The sequence below is a fragment of the Aspergillus tubingensis genome (assembly GCF_013340325.1).
Source record: "Aspergillus tubingensis WU-2223L DNA, scaffold_8, whole genome shotgun sequence".
NCBI classification, from domain to species: Eukaryota; Fungi; Ascomycota; class Eurotiomycetes; order Eurotiales; family Aspergillaceae; genus Aspergillus; species Aspergillus tubingensis.
The window spans coordinates 2,321,836-2,348,021 of NW_023336282.1; the positions used below are offsets into that span (position 1 = coordinate 2,321,836).

Sequence of the window (26,186 nt, forward strand, 5' to 3'; positions counted from 1 at the left end):
AGCTGTCAGCGACCGAACGCGCGAGAACTTCCGAGTCGCGTCATATCAATAAATCAGGTACCGACAACATCACCCACTGCTTCGCCGTCCAACTCTCTTTTTTGACTGCGACGTGTAGGAAGTTGTGGTTGAGTTTACGCGACTGGGTGGCGCGGGTATTACGCCAGGTCACGTGAGTGATACGGAACCGTCGCCGACTCCCATCAGCGCGGAGATAGAATCAAGAATTTGACATTCACACACATCTGCTGGTTTTACTAGAGAAATTTGAGTCCTTTGGCGGCGCTATAGCCCGTACTCCCTTCCCCTATACTTTGCGCCTTCTGAACCCTGCCATCCGCCATCATGTCTAAAAAGCCCGCCGATGTGGCGTCGAAAGAGCGCAACGAGTATATTCCGTCTTTCATTTCGAAAAAGCCGTTCTATATCGACGACGACTCTCAAGCAAATGACTACCTAGAGCATCAACGTCTGCAAAAGTCGACAGCAGACCAGTCAAAATGGTACGATCGTGGCAAGCGTGCTGGTCCCGCGGCCACCAAATACCGGAAAGGTGCCTGTGAGAACTGCGGCGCCATGACCCACAAGACGAAAGAGTGTCTGAGTCGCCCTCGAAAGCATGGTGCCAAATGGACCGGTAAAGATATTCAGGCGGATGAAGTTATACAAGACGTCAACATGGGGTGGGATGCGAAGAGAGATCGGTGGAACGGCTACGATCCGAGCGAATATCGACAAGTGGTGGAGGAGTACGAGGAACTTGAGAAATTGAAACGAGTCACCAAACAGGATGGCGAAAATGAGGGCAAGGACGGCGAGGCCGATGACGATGAAGATGCGCCTCAGGAGGAAGCCCGCTACGCTGAGGAGTCCGACATGGGAAGACAACAGAGCACCGCCACTCGCAACCTCCGTATCCGAGAAGACACGGCAAAGTATCTGCTGAACCTGGACCTCGATTCGGCCAAGTACGACCCGAAGACACGACGGATGGTTGATATGGGCGCTCAGGATGATCAGGCAGCAGCACTTGTTGCCGAAGAGAACTTTGTCCGCGCTTCAGGTGATGCTGCTGAATTTGAGAAGGCGCAAAGATATGCCTGGGAATCACAAGAACGTGGTGCGCAGAAGGTCCACCTGCAGGCGAACCCGACAGCTGGAGAGGTCATGCGGAAGAAGGAGGAGGCAGAGTTCGTGGCGAAACGTGAAGCTCAACGGAAGGCTCTTCTGGATAAGTATGGTGGTCAAGAGCACCTCGACCCCACACCGTTGCGGGATACAATGGTTGTTGAGAACGAGAGGTTCGTCGAATATGACGAGACGGGTGCAATTAAGGGAGCACCAAAGAAGGCGGCCAAATCGAAGTATGCTGAAGACATCTTCACCAACAACCACACATGCGTCTGGGGAAGTTGGTGGCACAACTTTGAGTGGGGATACGCCTGCTGCTTTTCCACCGTCAAAAACAGTTACTGTACTGGTGAAGATGGGAAGCGCGCATTCCAGGAAGCAGACCAGCTGCTGATGCTGTCTGAGAACGGGGCCGATGGTGACGAGCCATCCGCTGAGCATGAAGATAACGACGCGCATGAAGCTGTTGATGATGCTCAACTTTCAGATCAGCCGAAGGAGTCATCTAACGGTAATGCTAAGAAGAGAACGCTCATGGAGGTGCAGTCTGGAATCACCGAGGAAGAAATCGAGTCATACAAGCGAAGCCGACTTGCAGCCGACGATCCTATGGCCGCATTCATTGGCAAAGACGAGCTTGTTTAAAAGCTCCTATAACATTACAAATTTCACCAGATCTGCTATATAGGCGCATAGTAGTTGTCATAGATACCCATCCAAATTGTGCATATCCTGATATCTTCTTCTATAGCTATAATCTGTAATTCCAGTCTTATTATCGGTATAGATTCTTCATCACTATCTGGACTAAGTACGGAGTAGTTAGGTAGATGCATAGATAGCCTTATTGCTCCCGGGCCGCGATACCCTAGTCCCCTAGTAGCCTAGTGCAATGGAGCAATAAAGTGGATCCTGCCGGAGCAAACAGAATTACTCTTTGCAGTTATGAAGTCATGTGACAGACTCACCCTTGAGGCTGTCGGCGAATCACGGGACCAGGGCACAAGCCCTGACAACCACAACTCGCTAAGCGACACCACCCCAGATCCCAGAGCAACTTCGATACGCCCAGCGACGACGACAACGACAACCAGCCCTTCAACGGAATCGCCAGGTAGGTCCATTTTGCGCCCTCACGTGGGATTATTGTCATTTTTCCCCAGGTCGGGAATTTTTTTTAATCTCGATTTTCCGTCGCTAACAAATTGTGCCATATAGTTCCACATAATTCAAGATGAGTACGTGCCAACGCGATATACCACCGCCCAGTCCGATCTATCGACGAGAACAACATCCAGACTGACATACCGATTCTGTTTACAGCGAAGGGTACCTCCAGCTTCGGAAAGCGCCACAACAAGACTCACACTCTTTGCCGGCGTTGTGGTCAGTATTTACACTACTCCGAAAATTTATATATGTCCTCCGGGCGGGAATTGTTATACGGGATATCTCTACACAACCAACGGAATGGATGAGAGAAGGAACGGAATAATAAATGACTGCCGGGAGGGACATATACATGAGGTTATGGGGAAAACGACCAGATGGGCTAATACTCTTCGGATTGAAAACAGGCCGCCGCTCCTTCCACGTCCAGAAGTCGACTTGTGCCAACTGCGGTTACCCTGCCGCTAAGACTCGCAAGTGTACGAATCCATTTCCCCAAAACCCCACCAACGAAGAACAACCGCTGGTTCCTTAGGAAACCTTGGATATGGATTGTATGAAAAAGTGTTTGGATGAACAAATTGGCTTACGATGTTCGTTTTATACAGTCAACTGGAGCGAGAAGGCCAAGCGCAGAAAGACCACCGGCTCCGGCAGAATGCGTCACCTCAAGGAGGTCCACCGCCGCTTCCACAACGGCTTCCAGGTCGGCACCCCCAAGGGCGCTCGTGGTCCCGAGAACCACTAGATTCCCCCCTTTCGATGACTGTCGCGTTTTCGTTTCGTTCTCGGAGGCTGGAGGCAGGGCTGGTATGACAGGGCCGGTTGGCATTTGACGACGTGAACCGGGTCGCGAATGCTAGGGGCAATAAAAAAGACGCTATTCCCCGTGGAGTTGGTGTTGGGACGGTCTTTTTTTTCATATTTGCCGTCATAGCATTTCTTTATTCTAGAGAAACACAAAAATGGCATATATTGACGACAATGTGAAAGAAGAAAAAAAGACGCTCGTCTTCTCTCTTGCTCTTTGGGGATGTTTTCTCCTTTTTCTGTTTCAAAGAAAGAAATGAAATGGGAAAGTTTATGCATGAATTTCCTTGTCTTGTTCAGGGCTGGCAGATATCCCATGTCGTGACAGATGCAGTTTGAGATTATTCGTCCAATGTGATCTGTCTACTTGAATGCAACCTACCCTTCGAGTGCGTACGATGTGGTTTCTGCGACAATAGGTGTGCTTTTTCGATCCAATTGCGACAAGATTTATATTCACCCCCGGTCTATTGTTTTCCGGATGCACGCCTGAACGCCTGGACATGACATGGAATGATGCAACAACTTTAGTATCTATTCTCCTCGCCCAAAGACGCTAACACCACCATCCCTTTGAACGAAATATAGGACTTCCTTCTCTTCCCAATGACCATTAGCCTCGGTGCTGTCATTTTGCCCCCATGCGCCACCTTTGCTGACCCTGAGCACACCGCTGACATCCCTTGCGGCACCCGTTTCAAGGTTTCGGAGCTGCATAACCATGTGCGCCCGATGAGCCGATCCGATAGCAAAAGCGGCATGCTCAGTCTCCAGCGGAGTTGCTCCCTGGTGCGCAGATGCGGAAGCATTGTGGATCAATGGAGAGTCAGAGGACGCCGTCATGATCGTTGCGTGAGCGTACTAGGCAAATAAGCTCGCGGTCAGCGGATATGGTTCCCGATATAAATACCGTACTGCCTGTGGAGACTTGTAGCATACCTGTTGTAGACCCATCACCCAATCTCCCATCTCTGTAGCGCCTATGCCCCTGCTCGGACCCGTAGCGGCTAGCAGCAGATCTGGCTGATCGATAATCAATAACACCTCGGGCTCTTCCTGTTCATCACCGGATGTTGATGTTTTCAAATCATTGATCACCGCCGCAATGTCTTTCTCGAGCACATCCAAAGCTGCATTCCCATTTCCTGATAGGTGAAGCCGCTTAACTGGCCCGACTTCTCTCGATGTTGGCGGGTTCGGAGGTGCAGCGACTGGCTGAGCAGCGGGTTGCGGTCCTCGCGCGGGAACGGGTCCGGGTTGCGACCTGAGGGGCAGAACTGTCCGGGGAGGCACTGTTCCTCGCGACGAGGGTTGGATTGTTGATGTCTGAGTCGAAGTAATGGAGGGGGCGGCGAAAAGTTCGGAGAGTCCGTCAACAAAGGCGAATTGGCGTTTGTCTGTGAGGCGGGCAAGATCGAGGCCCTGGTCGGGTCAGCGTTGTCGCCAATCATTTGGATACGTAGAAAGCATTTAAAGTGAATGGAGAGAAAATCGGAAGTATTCAAGCCTCGCACGGCCCGGATAATCCATAACATATGACCAAGTAGAGCGATGTGACAAGGGTTCACAAGCATACCAATCTTTTGGCCTCGGACCTCCAAAATTCCCAACCCCGCAGAAAACTCACGAGCACGACCTTCCTCTTTCTCCCATTGTTGGTGTCGCTGAGACCCGCAACAGCGTCTGATGCGGAAGACGAATTCAAGGCAGCATATAGGAATCGTAGGACTAGCCAATTCCCTGTTGCGCCTAGGACTGAAGATAGGACTGTGAGGGAGGATGGCGGCAGAGACGATACGTAGGGAATGAGGAGGGGTGGGAGGGGCGGTTGGCTAGGCATCGCACTGAGAGCGTCGCAACTGCTCCGTCTTCAAAATCGTACGGTCGGATAGCACTAGTGATGTCTCCGAGCTGATGGAGATGACTTCGAATTCGAGATTGGAATTGTAGAAACGAAAGCTGTATTTTTTGTCTGCACTTTTTGTAAATGACGTTGTATGAAATTGGATTTCCTGCGGATTTTTGCGATTGGTCGGCGACCGTGCCAAGACAAGTCACTGGATCGATCAATGCGGAAGGTGCGATGGGGGCCTGCCTGTTTACTACTTACTATATGGAGATAGTCGTGGTCTTCCCCCTGCTCACCTTGAGGATGACTTCTTTCTCATCTACTAGCTACCATTTCTTTCATAGTACTGGATGTTCTCTTCGCCTAGTCTGAGCTAATTCAACTTGTTGGCTCGTGTATCAATAATGAAGCGCTGATCACGTCCCCGAGCTCAGTGCTGTACCCGAACTAAATATATTCTAAGTGGTAGCTCTTAGGCTAACATGCTAACGACGCGCCCTCTGCATGCTGCTAATGGCTCCCTGAGTACTAGGAGATGATAGTACTACTGGCACCAAAAGCAGCTGGCAAACCCTTATGTGGAAGTATCCAAAAGGCTGCGCGATAAATTCATGGAACACGATTTCATTGCGGCATAATCATCCGCATCAGGAGATATCTCGGACGCTCTCGCGATTCCAGGCCGTTCACTACATTAGCTTCACGTCACCCGTGCCGATCACTGAGGCATTTTATGCGAACTGCTGAATACTCTACGCTCTTCTCAGGCTAAGACATGCCGTATGATTGTGATTATCGTCTCAGAGCCGTGAGGGGAATGGTCCTTCCTGCCTGAAGCGACGCCGTTGATTCCTGAAATTCCAGGAGGAAATTTTCGGCCCGTCACCTGACTGGCTCCCCCACACGAGCCAAAAGTCCATCAGCAATCATCGTCGCACTCGCTGGTCGAGCATCCATCCAGGTCTCGTCCTCTTCTCGCCAACTTATAAGTTTAGAGCGTTGGAGCCGTACCCGATAACTTATCGTCCGGCTCCAAAAGCGTTGGGCCCTTAACTGCTTCCGCGCCGATCGTAAGTTGGCCGCCCCATCCATGTCCCTCGCTCCAAGCGTGTTACACTCAGGCACCTCGCTTTTTATCCATACCCCACCGGTCCTGGAGACGTTTAAAGTGCCTGTTTCCCAGAACATCCTGTACATGTATCCATCCATCGTTTAAGCGGGAATTTGTGACACTCGGCCATTCCTGTTGTTATATTCAGCCTGTAAAAAATGTGTCTACAAAAGTACTTATGTTCTTCATACTTCGCTCGACTTCATCTCGCGGCGCAGATCAACATCGATCACGATTAGCGCTGTAGTTGATGGCTAACAAAGTCTCCCCAGATGACATCAGTTTGGTGTACATATCAGCGCGCAAGAGACTTGGGGTACATCAAAATTGACTTTCGACGTTAAATATGGCCAGTACACGTGATTCTCACTCCTATGCTGTGAGTATCCTATGTAAAGGAAAAGAGGCAACCTATCAAGCTAATAGCGGATATACAGTGTGATGAATGTCGGCTCCGGAAGTCCAAGGTAAGCCGCTCCGACGCAGTCACTCGGCATCTAGCTAATCTTCATCGCAGTGCTCGAAAGAGAAGCCGACATGCGCACAATGCAAGCAGTTGAACAAAGAATGCAATTACAGTCCTAAGGTCACCAGAAGCCCTCTAACACGACAGTAAGTCCTTCCATTGCCTTGGGGTTTCAATATTGTCGTCAAACTCCCATGACCCATGGAACCAATCAATTGCTAATCCTTGCTCAGACACCTGACCTACGTAGAGGAGCGCTTACAGGCCTTCGAAACAGCGCTATCAAGGCTGTTCCCAGGCGGCGATCTGGATGCCACCGTCCGCTCTCTTTTGCACGATCAGGAGGGTCCACCAAAACCTGGCTCCTCGAAGTCCTCGTCGCGGCATTCCACCCCTGCAAAAGCTGAGCCGGATCGGGCCGAACCAGCCCCGGAAGCGCTGCCGCAGCAGGCTGATGGATTCGACTGGGCGGAGAACAAAATTACAGTTGGCGACCTGACAGATGGCATGGCAGCCCTGTCCATTAAGCCAGAAGGAGCTGGCTACTTCGGTCAGTGTGTCCGACTGCTTTGCAACTCGGGATTGCAAGTGCTAACTGTCTGTATTAGGCGCATCTTCCAGCGTTGTGCCGCTTCGAGCGTTGTTGAAGCATGGTTTTGACCTTAACATCCCTGCCAGATCCTCAAAATCAAGTTATGGCATGGAAAGAGTGCCTTTGAAGGCTCAACTACTCAGCACTGCGCCCTCTGGTCTCGTCGAACAAGCTTTCATGGATGCATTCTTTCTCAACTACCATACCAGCTACCCTTTCGTCCACGAGGGTACTTTCCGAGCGCAGTTCTACGAGCAAGTTCCGCGGCCACATGGTCAGGCATGGCAGATCCTACTGAACACGATCTTGGCTTTGGGGGCGTGGAGTATCGGTGACGACAATTCTGACCTGGATATTACATTTTATCAAGAGGCGAGAGGTCATTTACAGCAGGTGTCTGTGTTTGAAACCGGAAACCTCACTCTTGTTCAGGCATTACTGCTTCTGAGCAACTATGCCCAGAAACGGAACAAGCCTAATACCGGATGGAACTTTCTCGGTTTGGCGGTTAGGATGGCCATGAGCTTGGGCCTCCATAAAGAATTTCCTGGTTGGAAGATCAGCCTTCTCCAGCGCGAGGTCAGGCGGCGCCTGTGGTGGGGAGTATACATTTTCGATAGCGGTGCGGCCAAGACTTTCGGCCGGCCTATTCTCTTGCCTGAAGACGATGTCATGGACGCAAAACATGTACTCAATATCCACGATGAGGTAAGACTCGGCATTGTGACTATAATCCTATAATCCGGCGTACAATGTCTGATTCATCCTGCAGGCTCTTACGCCCCTCACTACCGCTCTACCCCAGGAGGTCAACGAACCAACCCTCTATTCCGGTTTAATAGCCCAGGCTAGGTTCCATCTCCTTACCAACAGTGTGTATCAGCGTCTCATCTCAGGCCCGAGTTTAACGCCAGAGGAAACGCTCGGTCTCCAAAGACCAATGGAAGAATGGTACAATGGTCTTCCTGATTACTTCAAGCAGCCACCCACACCGATATCGGATGCATTCGCTCTTGTCCGCAATCGGTTGATGTGGCGCGACTGGAACTTGAGGATTCTCCTATACCGTCCCATTCTTCTTCGTTGGGCATCGCGTCGATGGACACCAAACTCGTCCCCCGAACCTGAGGATCCGCTTGAGGCAGATTGCAGGAGGCTTTGTCTTCGGAATGCGCGTTTGACAATATCATCGATCGCAGATTTTGTAAACAACCACGTCTGCACAAGGATTGGTGCATGGTACATGCTGTATGTCTCCCATGACCCTTTTCCTTGAAAGCGCTGACATTTCCCACAGATACTTCCTGTTTCAAGCTGGTGTCATCCCGATTATCTTGCTTATGACCGACCCGACAAGTACGGAAGCCCCTAGCTGGCTCCAGGAGATCGAGTCCACGAAGAAGCTACTGGTACACCCTTCTCTCAGCAACAACCGCCTTGCGACTCGTTGTCTGGAAGTTGTAAATCGACTCTGTTCGCCTGCATACACGAGTGCCGCCACCGATAAGACTGCAGGACAGACAGCACCCATATTGATGCCCTTTTCCGATCAGCTCTTCAACGACCCAACCTTTGGTAGTATGTTTCCCGACGTGGACCAGGAGTTGAATCTTGCTGGCATGGACTTCTCGGAATGGGTAAACTTCCCTCCACAGAATGAGTTTGTCTGAGCATCTGTCAAAGCCGAGAGAAGATGATTTCGGGGCTAGAGCCGGTCAAGGGTCATACGTGAATGTAGCGGAGCCTACAGAACAAAAGAGGATGTCACAGCCGGAACTCCATTCCTCGAAGGACCCGCTTCTTGAACTGTCACACCAAGCGGAACCCGCTATTTGATATGAAGGCGCAAAATTGCAAGAGAATATGAAAGTTATGGACCCTCACGCAACGTCCTCTTCCTCCTGTGCGAAGGGCTTCACGAATTCCGGGTCGACCGTGTGACTCTCGATGCCGCGCAGTTGAGCCTCGATTCCGACAATACGCTGTTTCTCTTCATGGGCAGCCGTGTCACCAAAGATGAGATCCATATCTTCCAGCGTCTAAACAAGTCGTCGTGTTAGCGATGTCGAGTGGATAACCAAAGGCAAGCCAAACATACCTTTCCACGGGTCTCTGGGATAAAGAAGAAAGTGAATCCGAATGCCAGAAGGCAGAACGCTGCGAAAAAGATATAGGTACCCCAGGTGATTGAGTCGAGCATATCAGGGGTGACGAGGCCGATGATACTAGGTGCAAATGTCAACAATGAGTCATGACAATCATGGATATGAAAATGAAATGGCAAAAACAAAGGACTTTCTGGACATACAAGTTGCACATCCAAGTAGCGGAAGTTGTGATGGAAATAGCTTTGGAGCGTATGGATAGATTGAAAATTTCCGATGGCAGGACCCATCCGATAGGAGCTATATGCACATTAGCACGATCCACTTTCCATATGACGTAGTAGACAAACAAACCAAAAGAGTACGAGAAGTTAATATCGTAGATATAGATAAATGCGATCCCCGCCCATCCGGCAGATCGATGATGGATGAGATCCGACCCATAGGCCCCAATGATTGCACCCACGATTACCAGCGAGATGCAAGTCCCCGTGGCACCAGACATGAGCAACACTCTCCGGCCGACCTTGTCGATTAGGAAAAGCGCGGGCAGGGTGCTAAGGCAGTTGATGATCCCATAAACGCCGGTAGCGAGAAGGGAGCTCTGTTTGATCGTGTTAGTTCGTCAGCTGCTTTTGAAATAAAGAGAAGATTTATAAGCATACAGTATTTCCATCGAGGCCCAGCTGAGCGAAGATTGTTGGGGCGTAGTAGATTATAGCTATATGATTGGTTAGCACGTGCCATCTATAACAGGAGGTAAATGACGTACCATTACAGCCCATAAACTGCTGAAAGAACATAATACAGCATCCGATCGCTAGACGCTTGAATCGCGCCCATGTGGTTACGAGTGAAATATACTATTGTTATCACCATCATCATTGATGAGTCAGAATGATGCTCAACGTTGAATTGTGGGTATGTTGGGGAAAGAGGGGAGGGGAACGAACCTGCGCAGCATGCAACCTGAACCCGGATAATTCCGGGAACCGTTCTCTAGCGAAACTATTCTCCAGCATAATGGATGCTTTGATCTCGAGGTATTCATTCGTTAGGTCTGGGTTACTGGTTGATTGGCGACGTAGTCTGGATAATGCCCGGAGAGCTTCGTCGTCTCGTTCTTTCATTAGTAGCCATCTGGGGGAGTCAGGGAAGAAGAGCATCCCTATGCCGAGGGTTAGGGCTGGGATGATCTGGATGGCGAGTGGGAGACGCCAGGATGCTTCGGATTGGCCGGTGCAGATTCCGTCCTGGGGGATGTCTGTGTAGGGGTCGAATGAGGGGGAGGAGGCGGTGCCGCCTGTGTAGGGAATGTTGGGAGCGCAGCGGGTGCCGCCGATGTAGTTTGTGCCGTAGTCAATCCAGTAGCTTATTAGGATGCCGATGGTGACGGAGACTGAGTGGGTTAGTGTGTGTGTGTGTGGTTGTGTGGTAGAATTGGGGGATACTCACGTTGTTGGAGGACGACAAGACCGCCGCGTATTTCGGGGATGGAGACCTTTTGGTGTGAATGTGAGTACTGCGTTTATCTTGTTGAATGGATGAGAGGGCTTAATACGTACTTCGGAGATATACAGAGGTACCACCATGGTTAGTTGGCCAACGGCTACGCCTGCAATTGCACGTCCTGTGGTGTGTGAGCTGTTGTCTGGGGATGGGTAGTGGAAATGTCAACCAGTGAGGATGCGTACCAGCAAAGAGCATTGGTATGTTCACGGCACCGCATTGGATGGCTGATCCAATGACGAATACTACGACAGCGAGGTTGATGGATAGTTTACGGCCTAGTCGGTCCACGATAGGGCCGTTGATGAGGGATCCAAACCAGGCAGCTATGGAGACAGTCAGTGACCGTACGTTCATATGTGTGGAGTGATTGGCATGATGAGACATACAAATCAACAAAGTCGACACAAACCACCCCTTGAAGCTGCTGTCCATATACACTCGTGGAAACCGAGCGCCGAATGATTGCATAGTTATCACCCCCGAGACCACGCCTTGATCATAACCAAAGAGCAGCCCACCTAGGGTGGAGAACTAGTAGATATTGGAACAGGTCAGAATATTGTCTGGTTCTTCAGATTTGTATGAAACTCACCGATGCAACGCCCAGCAGGTAAGGGTTTTGGTATATCAAGGCGAAACCGCCATTGGGATTCTGAGTACTGGGAGCCATGACTGCACACTTCTTCAGTGTTAGACTCTTGACGTACAATCCACATATGACCAATATCCCAGGACAGTGTCTCCTTATAACTATGGCCAACTCACCTATGTTTATCTCTTCCCCGCGAAGGAGCATCAAGCTAGAACGGAGAGGTGTACTCCGTCCAATGGACACAGAATCCCACGTTCTGACGACGACAGAAAGAGGTTAAGAAACAACTCACGAGGAGTGTCAACTGAAGTATCAACGGAGTCGGAGAAGAGTACTCCGCAATAGGTAGTGACTCGCCCCTGTCATGACAACAGCATCTAAAGGTGATACCACGGAATGGGTGGATGCGGGGAAAGGTTGAGAGGAAAGCGGAGTTGCTCCGTGGACCCCACCGTGGGGGGAAGAAGAACCAAAAATCGGGCCATGATTAGAGTTGTTGACCGAACATCAACAGTTCGGCTGGTGTGGGTTGTACTTTCAGAAGAAAGTGGATGAAATTATGATGGCTCTGTCCGATAGAGAATCAGATGACACTTGGCCATCATGTGATGATTATGGACTGGTTTCCAAATGAATTGTGTTTTTGCCCGAAGCAGACCAGTGCAGCCTTAGGATCTAGGTACACAGACATCGCAAGAGTCTATGGATCTACCGGGTAAGCAACCGAGACCGAGAATATTCCAACTACCAGTGCGGTTACTAACTAATTCACAGATTATGTACGGCATTACAGCTCCCTCTTCCCCTCACACGTTCAGATCACAACACGTTGCGTCATAACTCCCCAATGCTACATGAAGCGGAATGATGACTCGATCACTTGTCTAAGAGGTAGTACAGTCTGCTGTGGTGGCAGTTTGTATCTCAAATAAGTAACATGAAATGAGGGGTTATATCACCGCATGCACGCCGGGTATATGATGCAACAGTCGCATGTGGGATGCTTATCGGCCACGCATTTGATAGGCTTCCGAGCAGCCACCATGCAAGACATTCCTGCAAACAAGGACCGAGGAGGTTTACAAGCAAGATGTAGGACTTGTCATCCTTGGTCTGGGCTGGTTAACCCCGGGTGGCATGCGGGAAGCCTTGCGAACCCGCTTAAGCACTATCTGACTGCGTGACTTTGCAGCTCGGTTATGCCATGCTTCGTTTGCCCACGGCATTGATGCACGCCATCCAGCAGTCGGATTCTAAAAGGGTAAATGAGTGGTCTTATCCCAAGTCTCACAATTTGCACCACCTAGAGCTGAAGCTAACCCACGCCCACCGAATGCGACGCATAGCATAGACGCTAAAAAGGAACAGACAGGCTGTTGGAGCAATTAGGAATACGAAGCAAATAAGCCACAACCTTGCCGATGCCATACTGATAACAATACGCTTCTTCGCCAAGCCAAGCACTAGGACAATAGCCTCCGTTCACCCTGCTGGAAACCAGACTTGCATATTCAATGGAAAGAGCGTAACACAAATTATTCAGGCGCTAAAGATCGTGGGAAATTCCGGTTCAAACTGCTGCTCACATGGCCGAAAAGGAAGAAGGCAATGACCTTTCATTTGCGGGAATCGCTAGGCTCCCAGTGGATGGGTTCGAAATCCTGGTTCTGGAAATGGGCTTGATTGTATGGTGAACTACTGCAAGGGTTAGAATGTGGCACCGGCAAGTGCAGAAGGGCGTCATAAGCGGTGAGACGGAGATACTCACTTCTTGAACGGCGTGGTGACCGGAAGGGAGTGGCTGAGGTTGGGTTTCATCACTAGGGGGTTCAACCGGATTTGCGGCCCGTCAGACGACCGGGGCGGCAGGGAACTCATGGGCGGTGGTGGTGCCGACATCCGCGGTGGCGCTGGCGGGGGTGATGCGATAGACATGGGAGGTGATGCATGCATGGGGGGCGGCTGGTACACTTCCTGAGGGGGAGATACCCGGTACGGACTGGGAGGAGCCGCCGGCATCGGAGAGGGGGCCATGCCAAAAGAAGGGTCCATCATCAGATTGGGAATGGTCATCAAACTGGAGTTCACATCGAACGCGAGGGCACCTTGATCCCAGGGGGCATAGTCAGAAGTCATTGCGTATTGGTAATTAACCACGGGTTCCATATTCACAGTAGGTTCGGCTGGATAGAGAAGGTCATAGTGGCCCCTACGGCTATGTTAGCGTGATCCATGGCGCCCATTTGATTAGAGTCTGCGCATCGCAAATGAGACTCACGGGCGGTAAAGTAGGCAGATAGTCCCGCCAGTAGCCCGCGGCGGGGTCAGGAGATGAGGAGTGACCGCTTCACCTTCGCTGCGGTCGAGATACATGATCTCCACGGCGAATCCGGACCCCTCGATCACCCCATCCACCAAGGCTTGGAGGCCTATCTCGTCGATTTCCGTTCTGACCACGTCTATTCGTGTCGCGCAATATTGCTCGAGGGGCATGGAGAGGAAGGCTTCGTATCGAGACGGGTGAAGTTTCATCCAGGCGCTTGTTAGCAGCTGTAGTACGTTGCGTATTAACATGTGAGTCGCAAAACCCCACATCCCCGGTCGATATGCGGGAAGAAAATAGCAGCGCTGCAAGGATCACTGACCCTGAAATGAGTGATGATAGCATTTGAATTGTACTCTTCGTTGAATGCATTGACGAGGAAAGTCTCATCCCGAATGCCGTTTTGGATGGCAGTGGTTATCTGGTTGAACACCTCCTCTGTTGCATCCACGAAAATCTCGTATAGGTGTTCTTCTTGACCCGTTTGGTCGAGGAGTGCGTTCATCGCCTTTATCCGCATCAATTCATGGTGTACCTGCATTGGATTCTGAAGGTTGAGCAAGTTCTCAAAGTATCCAAATGCAACGGCTACACAGTGTAAGCAAACCTCCATCGCCAATGATACGGGAGTGATTACCTCTCCAACCACAATTTCCGTCTCCTTTCATGGTTCGTGTCAGAGGGTGCGTTATAGCGAGAGCCTGTTGGAACCACTGTGAGTCACTTCGGCTCCCACTTCCGGGGGGGTGAAGGAGTGACAAGTGAAGGAGCGTACATTGGTCTTGGTGGCAAATGTCGGATCCGCATTTGCATACTCCATAGCAATGACGCTACTGGACTGTTTCGTAGACACCGGAGGGCCCTTCAAGTGCACGTGTGAGCCGGATAGTCTGGACATGGATCATTAAGTCCCTTACCTGAACGTCGGGTTGAAACTCATTGGAGAGTTTCTGGAACCTCTCCATTTCGGCGGTCGAAAGGGTATTCATATTGAAGAAAAAGTTGCTGCCTGGATGATAAAGGGCGTTTGAAAGTTGCGAGTATCCGTGATCGAAGAATGCGGATGAATGAGGGTGTTGAGGATAGAAGCCGGAAGTTGAATCCTGTCCAGTGGGAAAGTGGTTGATAGGGTCGAAATGGTTCCAGGGAAGATCCGACAGGGACATCGCATAGAAAGACGTTGGATATACAGCTTCAGGAGCAGTCGCTTAGGGATGGAGAAGTCGCCAGAAGCCTTTCCTTAGCAGGGAGACAGGACCTTTATTCACTTAGCGAAGAACATGATGGAAGAACGTAATACACACGAGACAAATGAGCATCGTTTGAAACAAAGTTCTTGTGTGACACAGTGATGACCAGCCGGCTGGGTCTATTCACTGATGTAACCGACCTACTATGTGACGTCCTTAGCATATCTCGTCAAGCCGGTAGCCGTGCAGAAGATGCAAGAGGGCTGTTTCCCGGGATTTCATCCGTGAAGAGACGAACAGACTCAGCCAATGGTGAAGAGAGAAGCAACTGATCTACCAAGGATGTGGGAAGGTGCTAGCAGAGGTGATGAACCAAAGCCGGTTGCCAGCCGCAGAATCACGTCCACGGGATCCGACGCTGGCATTGGGAAGGCAAGAAGGATCAAGACTCGCGGGACCGAGGTACCAAAAACAGGATGGAGGAATAGAGGATCAAGCTGAGAAAAGGGAGGGGCTGACATAGCCGGGGAAAGGGGAGGTCAGAGGCAGCTGAGCAGGCAGAGACATAGAGTACGCAATCATGCACTTGGCTCGAGGGATGCGAGAGCCAGAGATGAAAGAGTATCTGGCGATGCTGAGTGGCGCGCAAGGCCACGGCCTCTGCACTCAATCAACCCTCCTTTACAAAAAGACTTTCCAGGCCGGCGAACGCCAGACAGAATGGGGTGGAAAAGGATTCCCACACGGTTGACATGCCAGCACTCACACGCCTTGCATCTGATGCGCTGGGAGATGTAACGGATGCTACTCCATCGTCGATTGGGTGCCCTTGGAAGAATTGCAAGGTACCCGGAACGCCACTGGGATTAAAGATCGGGGTAGGTGTTTGATGGTCGGGGAGAGCCAAGACAGTAATGGTGAATGCAGAGAAAGCCGCAAGAACGAGAAATAAAGGGATAAAGAGGGGAGAAAGTGTTGGGGGGGGAAAAAGAAAGGGCAAAAGCGAAGGAATGGGGGAGAGAATAGTACAGAGAGAAGCGGGATGCGAAGGTAAGATAACACAAACCGGCAAGGTGATGTCAAAGCCCATTGAAAGGAAAAGCGTGGTTGGACCTACTGGAAATCTGCAACAAAGCTCTCTCTCTCTACGGCTGAAGTGCATACGTCTCAGGTGTGTCACATGTGCCGTGGCATCAATGCTTGGGATGCGTCGGTGAAAGTGGCCGATGGAAATCGAAGGGTGTTATACTATGCCCTAAAGCGGTAATGATGATAGACAGTCCGTCGCTCTTCGGAATGGCGGGAGATCCAGTAAGATAGAAGTTGGTTTTTTGTTTTGAGGGGCAAAAGGGTGAGGAAAGTGGGCGGGCCAAAGTGTGGGCGGGAAACTGTAAAGTGTGGGAGGGGGAGGGTAAAGAGGAGGAAAAGGCTGAACGATGGATTCTGGATGGTCAGGGCGACCGGCTAATCACTTGACGGGAAAGTGGAAGACAGGATAGAATGATGGATGATGGATGATGGGATGAACAGATTTAAGGTAGGGGGAAGAGAAAAAAGACTGGTAGACCGAGCAGGGATGTGGAAGAACCTAATAGTGGTGGTAGTAAGTAATGTAAGAGTACTCCGTAGTAGATAAGTAGACGGATAATAATAAGATAGATAGATATTGATGAAGGGGGTGGAGGGAAAAGGCAAGTAAATAGAGTGTCAAGACAAGACGAGTCAAATCAATGCCATATCCCGAATATTTTTAAAACCCCGAGGTGACCCAGGGTTTAATAAGGAAGAAAATTAAGCAGCCAGCAATGGAAGGATGGATGCGTTCGTGGAGAATGGAGAGAGAGGAAGAAAGAAAGAAAGAAAATAAAAATAATAATAATAATAATAATTCGAGGAAAAGAAAGGTTGACTGACTGACTGACCTACCTTCAACAAGGCCGGGCGCGGGGTTTCCGACGGGGTCGTTCATACATACATACAGTCCAAATACAAGTTCGGTCAAGTCGGTCTGCTTGTCACGACTCGCTAGCGGATGGATGCGTGCTTTGCTTGAAAAGTGTGTGTTTCCACCAGCATGGATAGTCCAAAATTATTCAAGTCGGTCTCAATCAACCAGGGTCATTTTATTCCCTTTTCATCATTTTTTTCACTCATACAAGAATAAATAGATTTTTTTTTTTTCTTTTCTTTTTCTTAATCACTAATTTACGCACTCATGCACAATCACTTCCACCCATCACCACTTCTATTGCTATCTACCCCTAGAACAAGGCAGGCAGCGAAACTATTGTAATAGTGTTGAACGAAGCCTCCGGGACCGGTGGATGGAATTGGAATCCTGGAATGCACGGATGGACAAAACTGCCGGAAGAAATACTAAACCATGACGTTTCGAATGGTTGATATTCAGGCCAGCAGCAACCGAACCACCAAACGATGCAAGACATGGCTGGTCAATCATCCTCACAGCGTTTGGATATCAATGATCGGCTGGACTTGCTTTGTAACTTCAGGGCGGTATCGGTTTGTTTTGTTTTTCTGCTTAAAAACTGGCCCATGCAGGAAACATCAACGTCTACAAACGAGGACTGACTAACTACTCTTTTTCCATCTCCCTTTGTACTAGTGAAAACCAAACTAGGCACAACTAGTAGACACATGGAATAATACAATGCCAGCGAACCGCCAATAACGATCTCTCACTCAGAAACAGAAACAAACCTCAATCACAACATCGTTCCACAACAACGCCTAAGAAGGAATAAAAGGAAAATAAGGGAATAAGAAGAATTATAATGATTATAATTTGCTAATTCTCATCTACTATTTGTGTGGTGGGTATAACTACCGCCCCCTCTTCGGTAGGGTAAAACAAAACCTCACCATCGCTTGACTTACAGCAGCACAAGTTGAAAGTGCAGCGGAAGAGCCGGTTGGACGGGGACCCAATGGGGATGATCATCGTCTGGCGGTCATCCCCATCCAGTGCAACAGTCGGAGGTGGTACTTGCTCCTGATTCATGTTCGACGGGATGGGATTGGATCCATCCACCCACCCGTCATTCAGTCTGTCCATCCAGCTGGCTGAAGAAGTCTTGCTTAACCCACCTCACGCTGGTTCTCATCTACTCCGGACATACTACGGGATGATCCTCATCGGCGTAAAAATAGAAAAAAAAAAGGATAATCTAAGGGAAAATCAGGGCGAGACTCATCCATGAAAGGGAAAGGGAGAACAGGGACAGCTAGGGCATTCTGATTGATAAGCCAGGTTGTTTATGAGTTACAAAAAGGAACATCTACATATGGAGTACATAGGGAGTATATCCCCTTACTACTTACTTCTTCACGAATTTACGATGCCGTAGATACCATCACGAGGCAAGGTGGTGAACAAACTCTGATTGGCTGTGAGGGTTCCAACCCACGGGATCAGTCCGGGTGCTCAGATCGCAGTCCTTGTAGGGTCGGAAATGGGGGTTTAACAATCAAAACGAGATGTAAAAAAAAAAAGACAAAACACATAACTTTGAGGGGTGTCGTATTCTCCCTCCTAACATATTGCCGATGAGCGATCGATGATATGATGCTGATTAGGGAAAAGACAACGACGAATAATAACTAAACTTAACTAAGTGAAGGCGTGAGACAACCATCGTAACATGCCAGAGAACAGCCAGAAGCCAACCATCGGCCACATTTCCACTCATACTCCTAATTAATACACGCTCTTCCACACAACTCATTCATCTGCCGCTGGGGGAGCAGAAACGAACGCCCGATCTCGATACAACCGATGACCCCTAGCTACCTGCGCCTCTTGATCCTCCATGCACTCGAGAACGGCCACATGTCCTGGCAGGATAGCCGACAAATCCGCTTGACTGGCGGAGTAGCTGCAGCAGTGCCGGTCTAGCAGAACGACTAGTAATCTGATTAGAGCAAAACCATTGTGGTTGCTTGGAATCCGAGATTGACTCCTGCCTAGTCGACTATCCCAGAGCTAACTCGGGCGAGTGGGAGCCGGTCTCAACACCAGTCTGTCTTAGCGCTTGCAGCTGCATTTACGGCCGACGAACCTGCCCTTGTCTCCACGCACGCGCCCTGCTCGATCCAACACCGCTGGACGGTGTAAAAGGGACAAGTCATTCCCGGGTAGATAGCTTGTCGAGTTTATTTCAATTTAATTTATCGTCCATCCGCGCACTGCTACCAGCCGTCTTGCATGCAGAAGCTCCAAGTGCGGAGTCGGAATCTGCGACAAGACACGGGATTCCGCCGGTGCCTCACTGCTCCCAGTGCGCGCACGCTCTGCTGTTTTCTTCCTCATCTCCCTCATTTTCCCGGTCTAACTCTGTGCCCTTTTCTCCGTGGCTTCGCTGTCTCGTTGCTTTTTAAGCACTAAACTTCCACGGCCCCAGCTTGAGACATATCTCTCAAGTGTGGATGGTTGTTGTTGATGATGATGATGATGATCGAGGTGGTGGTGGTTATGGTGATGGTGGTGTTGGCAAAGTCTTATTTCTCCTTCACGTATCACTGCTTACTTCCGACCACAACGTGTCTGTCGGTCTGTACCGATGAACATACTAAACGATCTACTAAACCACTGACCTCTCCCTCTCTCTCAAAAACCCCGGACAATCAATCACACGGTCAAATTCCATCCCATCCTCCCCAATCCCAACACAGTTGACCGCCGCACGGATTTTGTACAGTAAGGCCTCCAACCACCACACCGGGACCGCAAGAAGCAACGGGCGAGCATCAACGTTGATTGCACTGGTATCTGACAAGGGGATCAGACCACCGTAAGATGGTAAGACCTCTGGTGCCATCCTGTCGGTGTGACTAGCCATCCAGTCAGCCCTCCGGATTGTGACCATGGCCATGGACAAGGATCGTAATCAACCGCGTCTCCTACCGCATGGGGAGAAGGTTGCCAAAACCGCATCAAATGGCCCGAGATGGCAGGCTACCAATGACTCTGGCTCCAGGAAGATTCTCGATCCAACTAAGAGGGGGCTTGCATATGCTACCTCGGAAGCCGCTCCGAAATCCATCCATCGTCCGTCCGCTCTCAGGATCCCTGATCGCTTGCTTATTCCGCCTTCCTTCCCCCCTCCCTCTAACAAAGGTCGGTCTCTGTGCGCGCTCCCTGGCCGGGGATACATGGTACATGGTACATATGCTACTAGCTATGGGGTGGTGGGTGGTGCTTTGTCAGGTGCCTCACTGCCGATGGAGTCACTACGAGTAAGTAAGTATGGGGTCCCTTGTAGCCCACCAGGTCCGCAAAGCCTGGTTGCCTCGTCCGCTGTACGTACTTTGTCACGGCACTTGACACATCACGGAGCACAGAGTACCTGAATCTCACCTTTCTTTGTTTCATTCTCTTGCTTTCTTTTTTTTCCCTCACTTTTTCTTCTTATTTTCTTTTTTCTCTTCCTTCTCTCCCCTCCCGCCATTTATGCAAGATGATATCGTTCCGATTCGTCCCAACAGAATTCTAGGCTAGGGTAGCCGTCGTCAGTTACCGAGGACTTGTCATGACTGTACAGTAGGAAGAGAGACCTGCACTTGCATTTCGCAACAGACGAATGCAGCATAAATCAGCGAAAAAGCAACTCGATAAATAAACCAAAATAAGGACATCTGGCAGCTGCGGATGTGGAGACTGACACATCGCAGGGGATCTGGCCATTCTATCTTGACAGTGTCAACTGTCACTGAAAAGAGAGGAAGAGGGTACTACTATACTAGTAGTAGTATTCTGACAGCGACCCTATCATTCGAGACATGCAACTACCTCGGTGTATTCTCGGTTCATTGCAAGGCAAAACGTCTTTACACACCGGTAACTGACACTTATTTCAGATCCCTGAAGGCACATTCAAAGGGTTACGGAGGGAAAAGCCCTGCTGCTGCCTGTCGAACGGATGTGCTGTGCACATATTACGCACACCCACCCGGATAAGCAATATAGATAACTTTCGTAGCTAGTCAGGTAGCTACTGCTACTATCTCCGTAGAATAGCTATCCGTCTTCTACATACCTACTGTAGGTTCATTGAGAAAGCTCCGTAAGCAAGCCTAAAAAGTCCGGCCAGGCCCTCCCGTCACTGATTCCACGAATAAGATGACTAGAGAAGCAAACACACAGCCGACCATGACAACTTAGACACATCCACAACTCACCATCTCACACACCGACCCAACTACGTACTACGACAGCTACTTACTAGTCACTACAGTAGTCACTAGTCAACTACCGTCCTGATCGGCATTCAATCCTCTCCCCGCGCCAATCCCCATCCCCTTCCGTCCCGATCGATAAGTAAACAAGAAAAAAGAAAGCTCCAGTTCCCCTTGTGCAACTTCAACAATCAAGTTCTTAGACCCTATTGTTCCCACTTTTTAATCCCGCATACTCCAATCCAGACCCTGGTTCATCAGTCACTTCCACTGTACCTAGAAGATACTAAGTAAGTATCTCTTCTACCTGGATGACAATCCTATGCTGTGTTGTGTAAGTAGTACTCCGTATTTACCCCGAGAAATCTCGATTGGGTACCTATACCCTTTCCACCCCCTCCTCTCTCCCCAGTTTCACCTTGAGTTAGGTACCTACCTCTGCCTCACTTTCTGCTGCATCTCTTAGGTACCTAATACTTTCGAGTACCCAACATTTGCGCCTAGTGGGATGTTCAATGTTCAAAAGTACTAACCTCCCTTCCTACCTACCTACCTAGCTACTGAACAAGGTACATACAGTTGGGGCATGCAGACTGCCAACTTTCCTAAACTGCCTGTCAGCTGCACGATAAAGAGTATAACCTGGTAGGAAGGCAGAACAGTAGGCAAGTAATTGATTGCTTTTTGTCTGCTCCATGCAGTGCATACATAGTTACTTTCCACACAAGATAGCGGATTTCTTCGGCCGAGTTTGTTTCGTCTTTGAGACATTATTGACATTGGGGATGGCTACTTACCTACCGACGGAGTATTTACTTCGTGATGCACTTTACTTGCAGCTGTCACCATGCCTACTGCCTACCTACTTACACATCAGCGTAGGGCATAACGTCTACGCAATTCTATCTGTGCTTCTGCTTTAGTGTCCTTCCTGCCATCTGTAAGCACCCGATAATCACTGTCTAGAATCAACAATGACCTTTTTTTTTTTTTCTCTTTCTTTTGTCCATGTCAAACCATCCACACATCTACAAACTAAACCAAGCACGTCGCACATCTGTGTACCCCAAAGCCTCTCTCTCCCTCTCTCTCTCACCCCATTGTAATCCCAACCAATCCATCCACTACCTTTCCTTTTTTTCCTCCTTCCACAACATCCACACATACATACAAATCATCCCATCTCAACACATACATACATACAAAAGTCCACTCCAGCACTTACCAGCAAACAACCATCACACCACCCATGCACACTCCCCAGCATAACAACCCAAAATAAGTCCCAAAATAAAGTTTAGACAATCAATCAATCAATCAATCAACCAACCAAGTAAGTGTCTAGTCTAGTCTACCCCAATACCAGGATACTCCCAGAACGCCTCGCCTCGCCTCACCCCCCATACGTATCAAGACCCTGTACAGTACTTTCCATCAAAGGGGAGGCGTCAAACATGCATACAATAGATACTACGGAGTACATAAGTAGTAGGTAGGTACATATGATGCGTATGATACAGTCAACCATTCCCCGGACAAATAGGACCCTTCTCTGGCGTGCATTAGAGGTACAAGTACGGCGTACATAGTGGATTGACGGGATACACAGTATACTACTACGTACCTTAGAATAAATAGTAGAATTAGTAGTAGCTAACTAATTCCTAACTAACTATAGTAGTAGGGTACTTTCCATCCCACATGGTTGCAAAAGAAACCAACCAAAACCCGAACCGGGATATGTGAACCTGAACCTGAACATGACCTGTCACGACAACCGATTCAGGAGGAGAGGGGTGAGTGGGTTGTGGCGGCCTCGGGATAACAGGGGTTTTAACCTGATTTATTATTGTCTAGGATGTGGATGTGGTATTACTTTATGTGTGTGTGATCTGTTTTTTTCCCGGGTGTTACTTACTTTACTTGAACTGACATCAGCTGGGATCTGGGATAGCATGGATTATCATATTATCTGTGTATCAGTCTGTGTGAGTCTGTGTGTGTGAGTGTCAGAGAGTGTGATTGACAAAAGTACCTCTTACTGTTGTGGATGTGCCTGGGGAACGAAAAGGGAATTGTGTGGCTTAGGGGCTTTGACTTCCTACTTACTTGCTGTAGTTTAGTTGGAGGAATGGGAAAGAGTTCCATGTTCCATGTTCCATGGTCCGCAGCCCCCCCCCGGCCCATTTGGTGATTTTAGTGTCTTGGTGGCTTACGGATGGGCTATCTAGATGCCGTGCGCATTGGTATTTCTATGATATCATTGTTTTGGTTTGGTCTGTAGGGTGTGATGATTGATTGATTGATGGAGCGATGTTGTGTCATGATTTCATTCCTTATCCTTACTTCGTAACCCTGTGTGTGTGTTTCTCTAAAGTGTATGGGCTATGACGCAGAAATGGTTTAGTTGGATGAATGGATGAGACAATGCATTGCCCTCCCTAGACGCCTCCCAGGCCCAGCTTCGTTCCAGACCCTCCGCCGCCGCCTCTGCCTCGGTGTCCACCCCGCAGTCGGCGACCACCAGCGCGTAATCCTGCAGGCGGTTCATCTCCAAACCCGGGTTGGAACATGGGCCCTCCTCCTCTCATACCGTGCAGCTGTGCGGGATCTTCCCTGAAGCCATCCCCGTCGTTCAACGTCGCTTGCCAGAGAGACCGCAATGATGCGTTCCACTCCTGGAGTGCCCGCAGCCGGTCCACGTCGCTAGCGCTTTCAACCTCCACTATCCCGTTTTCCTGGTCGATCTTGGCATTGAGCTTCTTGTCCAGGATCAGGAAGCTCAGGATGTCTTGTACCTCGGGTACCGAGACCCGGATGTGCTTCGAGATGAACTTGAGGGTAAATCGTGTGTACGGTGCAATCAGCTTGAGAACGGCCTTCGTCCGCATGTTTCGGCTGACCTCGTCGATATTCTCGGCAATGAAGGGATCGGCCAGTACGTCCGGGTTTTTGCTAAGGATAGCTTCGTATGCGTGGATGTCGTCGCGTTGGAATGCATCGACTAGATCGGTCATAGCGGATATGCGGGGGTCGTTCTTGTACGGCTTGGTCTCTTGGGAATAAAATGGGTTGATATCCGATTTCATCAGCATCGTGGTCAACACGAGATACTTGAGCACCTGAATTCGCTGTATTGAGCCCGCCTCATCGTAGTTTCGGAATGACTCGAAGAAGTCGCTCTGCGCTTCCTCCCAATTCTCCTCACTCATGTGCATCTTTCCTCCGCATTCTCGGATGATACCCATGATCTTGGGGTGCGGCACCGCCGACCGGACTCGAAGGGCACGCTGGTAGAGCGCTTTTAGTCGCTTGTTGTTCTTCGTCTCGGCATACATCTGTATCTCTAGGGCGTATAGTTCGAGGAGATATGTTCCTTTGCTGGGATCGTCGGTGCCATCTTCCCGCTGGCATGCCCGGTGCAGCTCCCGCACCTTCTTGCTTAGCTGACCGTACTCTTTCCGTTCCAGCCAAAGACGCGCCAACTTGATGTTTGTCTTCAACCATAGTCGCTCGTTGTTGGTATTTTGGAATGAGCGCAAAGTCAGAGAATAGAATTCCTCCATGCACTGGTAAGCTGTGTCATCGTCCGATCCCTTCTCGATATAATCTAGCATGTTGTTGATGGACTTTTCGGAGTAATTACGAGTGACGGCGGACTTGACGTAAGTGAGGAGCTCTCTGTAGTGTTCAACGGCCTGGAGAATCAGTATCTTATCATCATGAGCCAAGAGCGCAGTGACGCCTTACATCGCTATATCTCCCAAGTTTGAATTCCAACTTGATAGCCTGCTTCAGTCCTTTGAACCCCCTGGACTACCGTCAGCACCTTGCCTGAACCATCACTGACGAACACGGCCTCTTACCAGTCGCCCTTGTCTTGTTCTAGATCCGGAACACCCAGAAATTCATCGATGGCCTCCTCCGGGTTGTCTATCTTCATCTGTTTGGCATTATAGTATTTGTTCTCGATACCGACGTCTCCCGATTCGTCATCGTCTGCATCCTCGTACTCGAAGTCGTAACTGCGACAGTCCAGCTGGTTAGTGGCCGCGGCCATCGGCGGGCTGAAGGGACAACATAGGCTTACTCCTCGTCACCCGAATCTTGCATGAAATCATCATCGTCAGACATTATGAACGGATTAAACCTCGCTGCGTTTTGGGGTATCTAAAAGAATCAAAAACTGAGAGGCAAAAGAGGATCGACTGCGTGCTAGAAGACCGATGGAGATAAGAGATGGAAGGAGATGAAGGTGAGTGAGGAATGGAGAGCTTCCGCGCCTATCGGAGCCTGGGGCCAAAGTTCGAGGTTCCCCGCCTTTGTAGCTTCCTCGCCGGGCCCGACCGAGACTACATTCTATTCTTCTACTATAACAACAACCTACACTGGACTTGAGGCTTGTTTACTCCCGGGAATTGCCTGTCAGTAATTGATGGCTGATACATATGGCCTAGGCATCTATTTGAGTTATCTTACACTGAACAGTCCAATGGCTCAGACTCCGCATGAAGGATTGCCGTCAGACAGCGGGCTTACTGGTAGTACTATGCTTACTGTACTATATATAAGTTCAATTCACGTTCAATGACAAGATCACCCAGACTATCTCAACTAATATTACTGCCTATTAGTGGCTCAGTGACAGAAAAATGGACTCTGACACATTTAGTCAGACCGATTCAAGCTAGACTTGCATGCAATGATTCTAAATATAAAGTCAATCTGAGCGATTGGCGCCTGTCACAGCCTGAATCTGCGTGCTAAATTGAACCCGACATCTACAACTAACCGCACCGCCTTAGGCAGGAAGAGTACGCTCACTCATATTACTACTGAGTTGGCTAGTATAAGCAACACCCTCCATGGTTTCAACAGACACTGCCACTTTACTGTGGAGGGCACCCTCTACCCACCGTCAGAACTAGCCATCTTTGCGGGTGAATTTTTGCGAGGCGTGGCGAAGCGAACTCAGCGCTTCCCGACTTCCAGAGCGGCTCAGGCACTTGGCAGATGACGATCGTCTCTCATTTGCGGATCGCCCGTTGCAGGACGGAGCCGATGACATCGACCGGCCTCGCTGCACGGCGGCCCACGACTTATCTTCGTGTTCGCAACCACTTTTTTTCTTCTAGCCAGA

General features: G+C 49.7%; 8 protein-coding genes across 8 annotated transcripts; 3 read left to right on the forward strand and 5 right to left on the reverse strand.

Annotated features, from left to right (window-relative positions):
* Window positions 1-345: 345 nt before the first annotated feature.
* On the forward strand, window positions 346-1,776 carry slu7 (mRNA splicing protein SLU7; the record flags this gene model as incomplete). Its single annotated transcript, XM_035502241.1, has 1 exon — window positions 346-1,776. One exon carries the CDS (start codon window positions 346-348, stop codon window positions 1,774-1,776), a length of 1,431 nt encoding a protein of 476 aa, XP_035358134.1.
* A 589-nt stretch (window positions 1,777-2,365) lies between these two features.
* On the forward strand, window positions 2,366-3,049 carry AtWU_07133 (60S ribosomal protein eL37; the record flags this gene model as incomplete). Its single annotated transcript, XM_035502242.1, has 4 exons — window positions 2,366-2,369; window positions 2,455-2,517; window positions 2,709-2,780; window positions 2,910-3,049. 4 exons carry the CDS (start codon window positions 2,366-2,368, stop codon window positions 3,047-3,049), a joined length of 279 nt encoding a protein of 92 aa, XP_035358135.1.
* A 596-nt stretch (window positions 3,050-3,645) lies between these two features.
* On the reverse strand, window positions 3,646-4,951 carry AtWU_07134 (uncharacterized protein; the record flags this gene model as incomplete). Its single annotated transcript, XM_035502243.1, has 3 exons — window positions 3,646-3,972; window positions 4,051-4,533; window positions 4,688-4,951. 3 exons carry the CDS (start codon window positions 4,949-4,951, stop codon window positions 3,646-3,648), a joined length of 1,074 nt encoding a protein of 357 aa, XP_035358136.1.
* Window positions 4,952-6,417: 1,466 nt separating this feature from the next.
* AtWU_07135 (putative C6 transcription factor (Gal4)) lies at window positions 6,418-8,799 on the forward strand (the record flags this gene model as incomplete). The annotated part of the gene is made up of 7 exons (XM_035502244.1): window positions 6,418-6,450; window positions 6,509-6,538; window positions 6,589-6,683; window positions 6,771-7,087; window positions 7,146-7,837; window positions 7,902-8,377; window positions 8,427-8,799. 7 exons carry the CDS (start codon window positions 6,418-6,420, stop codon window positions 8,797-8,799), a joined length of 2,016 nt encoding a protein of 671 aa, XP_035358137.1.
* A 210-nt stretch (window positions 8,800-9,009) lies between these two features.
* AtWU_07136 (sugar porter family MFS transporter) lies at window positions 9,010-11,416 on the reverse strand (the record flags this gene model as incomplete). The annotated part of the gene is made up of 12 exons (XM_035502245.1): window positions 9,010-9,168; window positions 9,228-9,354; window positions 9,438-9,534; window positions 9,589-9,838; window positions 9,900-9,955; window positions 10,007-10,097; window positions 10,188-10,633; window positions 10,690-10,735; window positions 10,800-10,864; window positions 10,929-11,069; window positions 11,133-11,277; window positions 11,339-11,416. The coding sequence occupies 12 exons, from the start codon at window positions 11,414-11,416 to the stop codon at window positions 9,010-9,012; spliced, it is 1,701 nt and encodes a 566-aa protein (XP_035358138.1).
* Window positions 11,417-12,954: 1,538 nt separating this feature from the next.
* On the reverse strand, window positions 12,955-14,650 carry AtWU_07137 (OTU family ubiquitin thioesterase; the record flags this gene model as incomplete). The annotated part of the gene is made up of 7 exons (XM_035502246.1): window positions 12,955-13,033; window positions 13,107-13,547; window positions 13,617-13,888; window positions 13,984-14,249; window positions 14,299-14,362; window positions 14,437-14,523; window positions 14,579-14,650. 7 exons carry the CDS (start codon window positions 14,648-14,650, stop codon window positions 12,955-12,957), a joined length of 1,281 nt encoding a protein of 426 aa, XP_035358139.1.
* Window positions 14,651-18,593: 3,943 nt separating this feature from the next.
* AtWU_07138 (uncharacterized protein) lies at window positions 18,594-19,689 on the reverse strand (the record flags this gene model as incomplete). Its single annotated transcript, XM_035502247.1, has 2 exons — window positions 18,594-18,775; window positions 19,494-19,689. 2 exons carry the CDS (start codon window positions 19,687-19,689, stop codon window positions 18,594-18,596), a joined length of 378 nt encoding a protein of 125 aa, XP_035358140.1.
* Window positions 19,690-23,487: 3,798 nt separating this feature from the next.
* AtWU_07139 (putative COP9 signalosome subunit 2 (CsnB)) lies at window positions 23,488-25,180 on the reverse strand (the record flags this gene model as incomplete). The annotated part of the gene is made up of 4 exons (XM_035502248.1): window positions 23,488-24,744; window positions 24,797-24,857; window positions 24,913-25,071; window positions 25,137-25,180. 4 exons carry the CDS (start codon window positions 25,178-25,180, stop codon window positions 23,488-23,490), a joined length of 1,521 nt encoding a protein of 506 aa, XP_035358141.1.
* Between the last annotated feature and the right edge of the window lie 1,006 nt (window positions 25,181-26,186).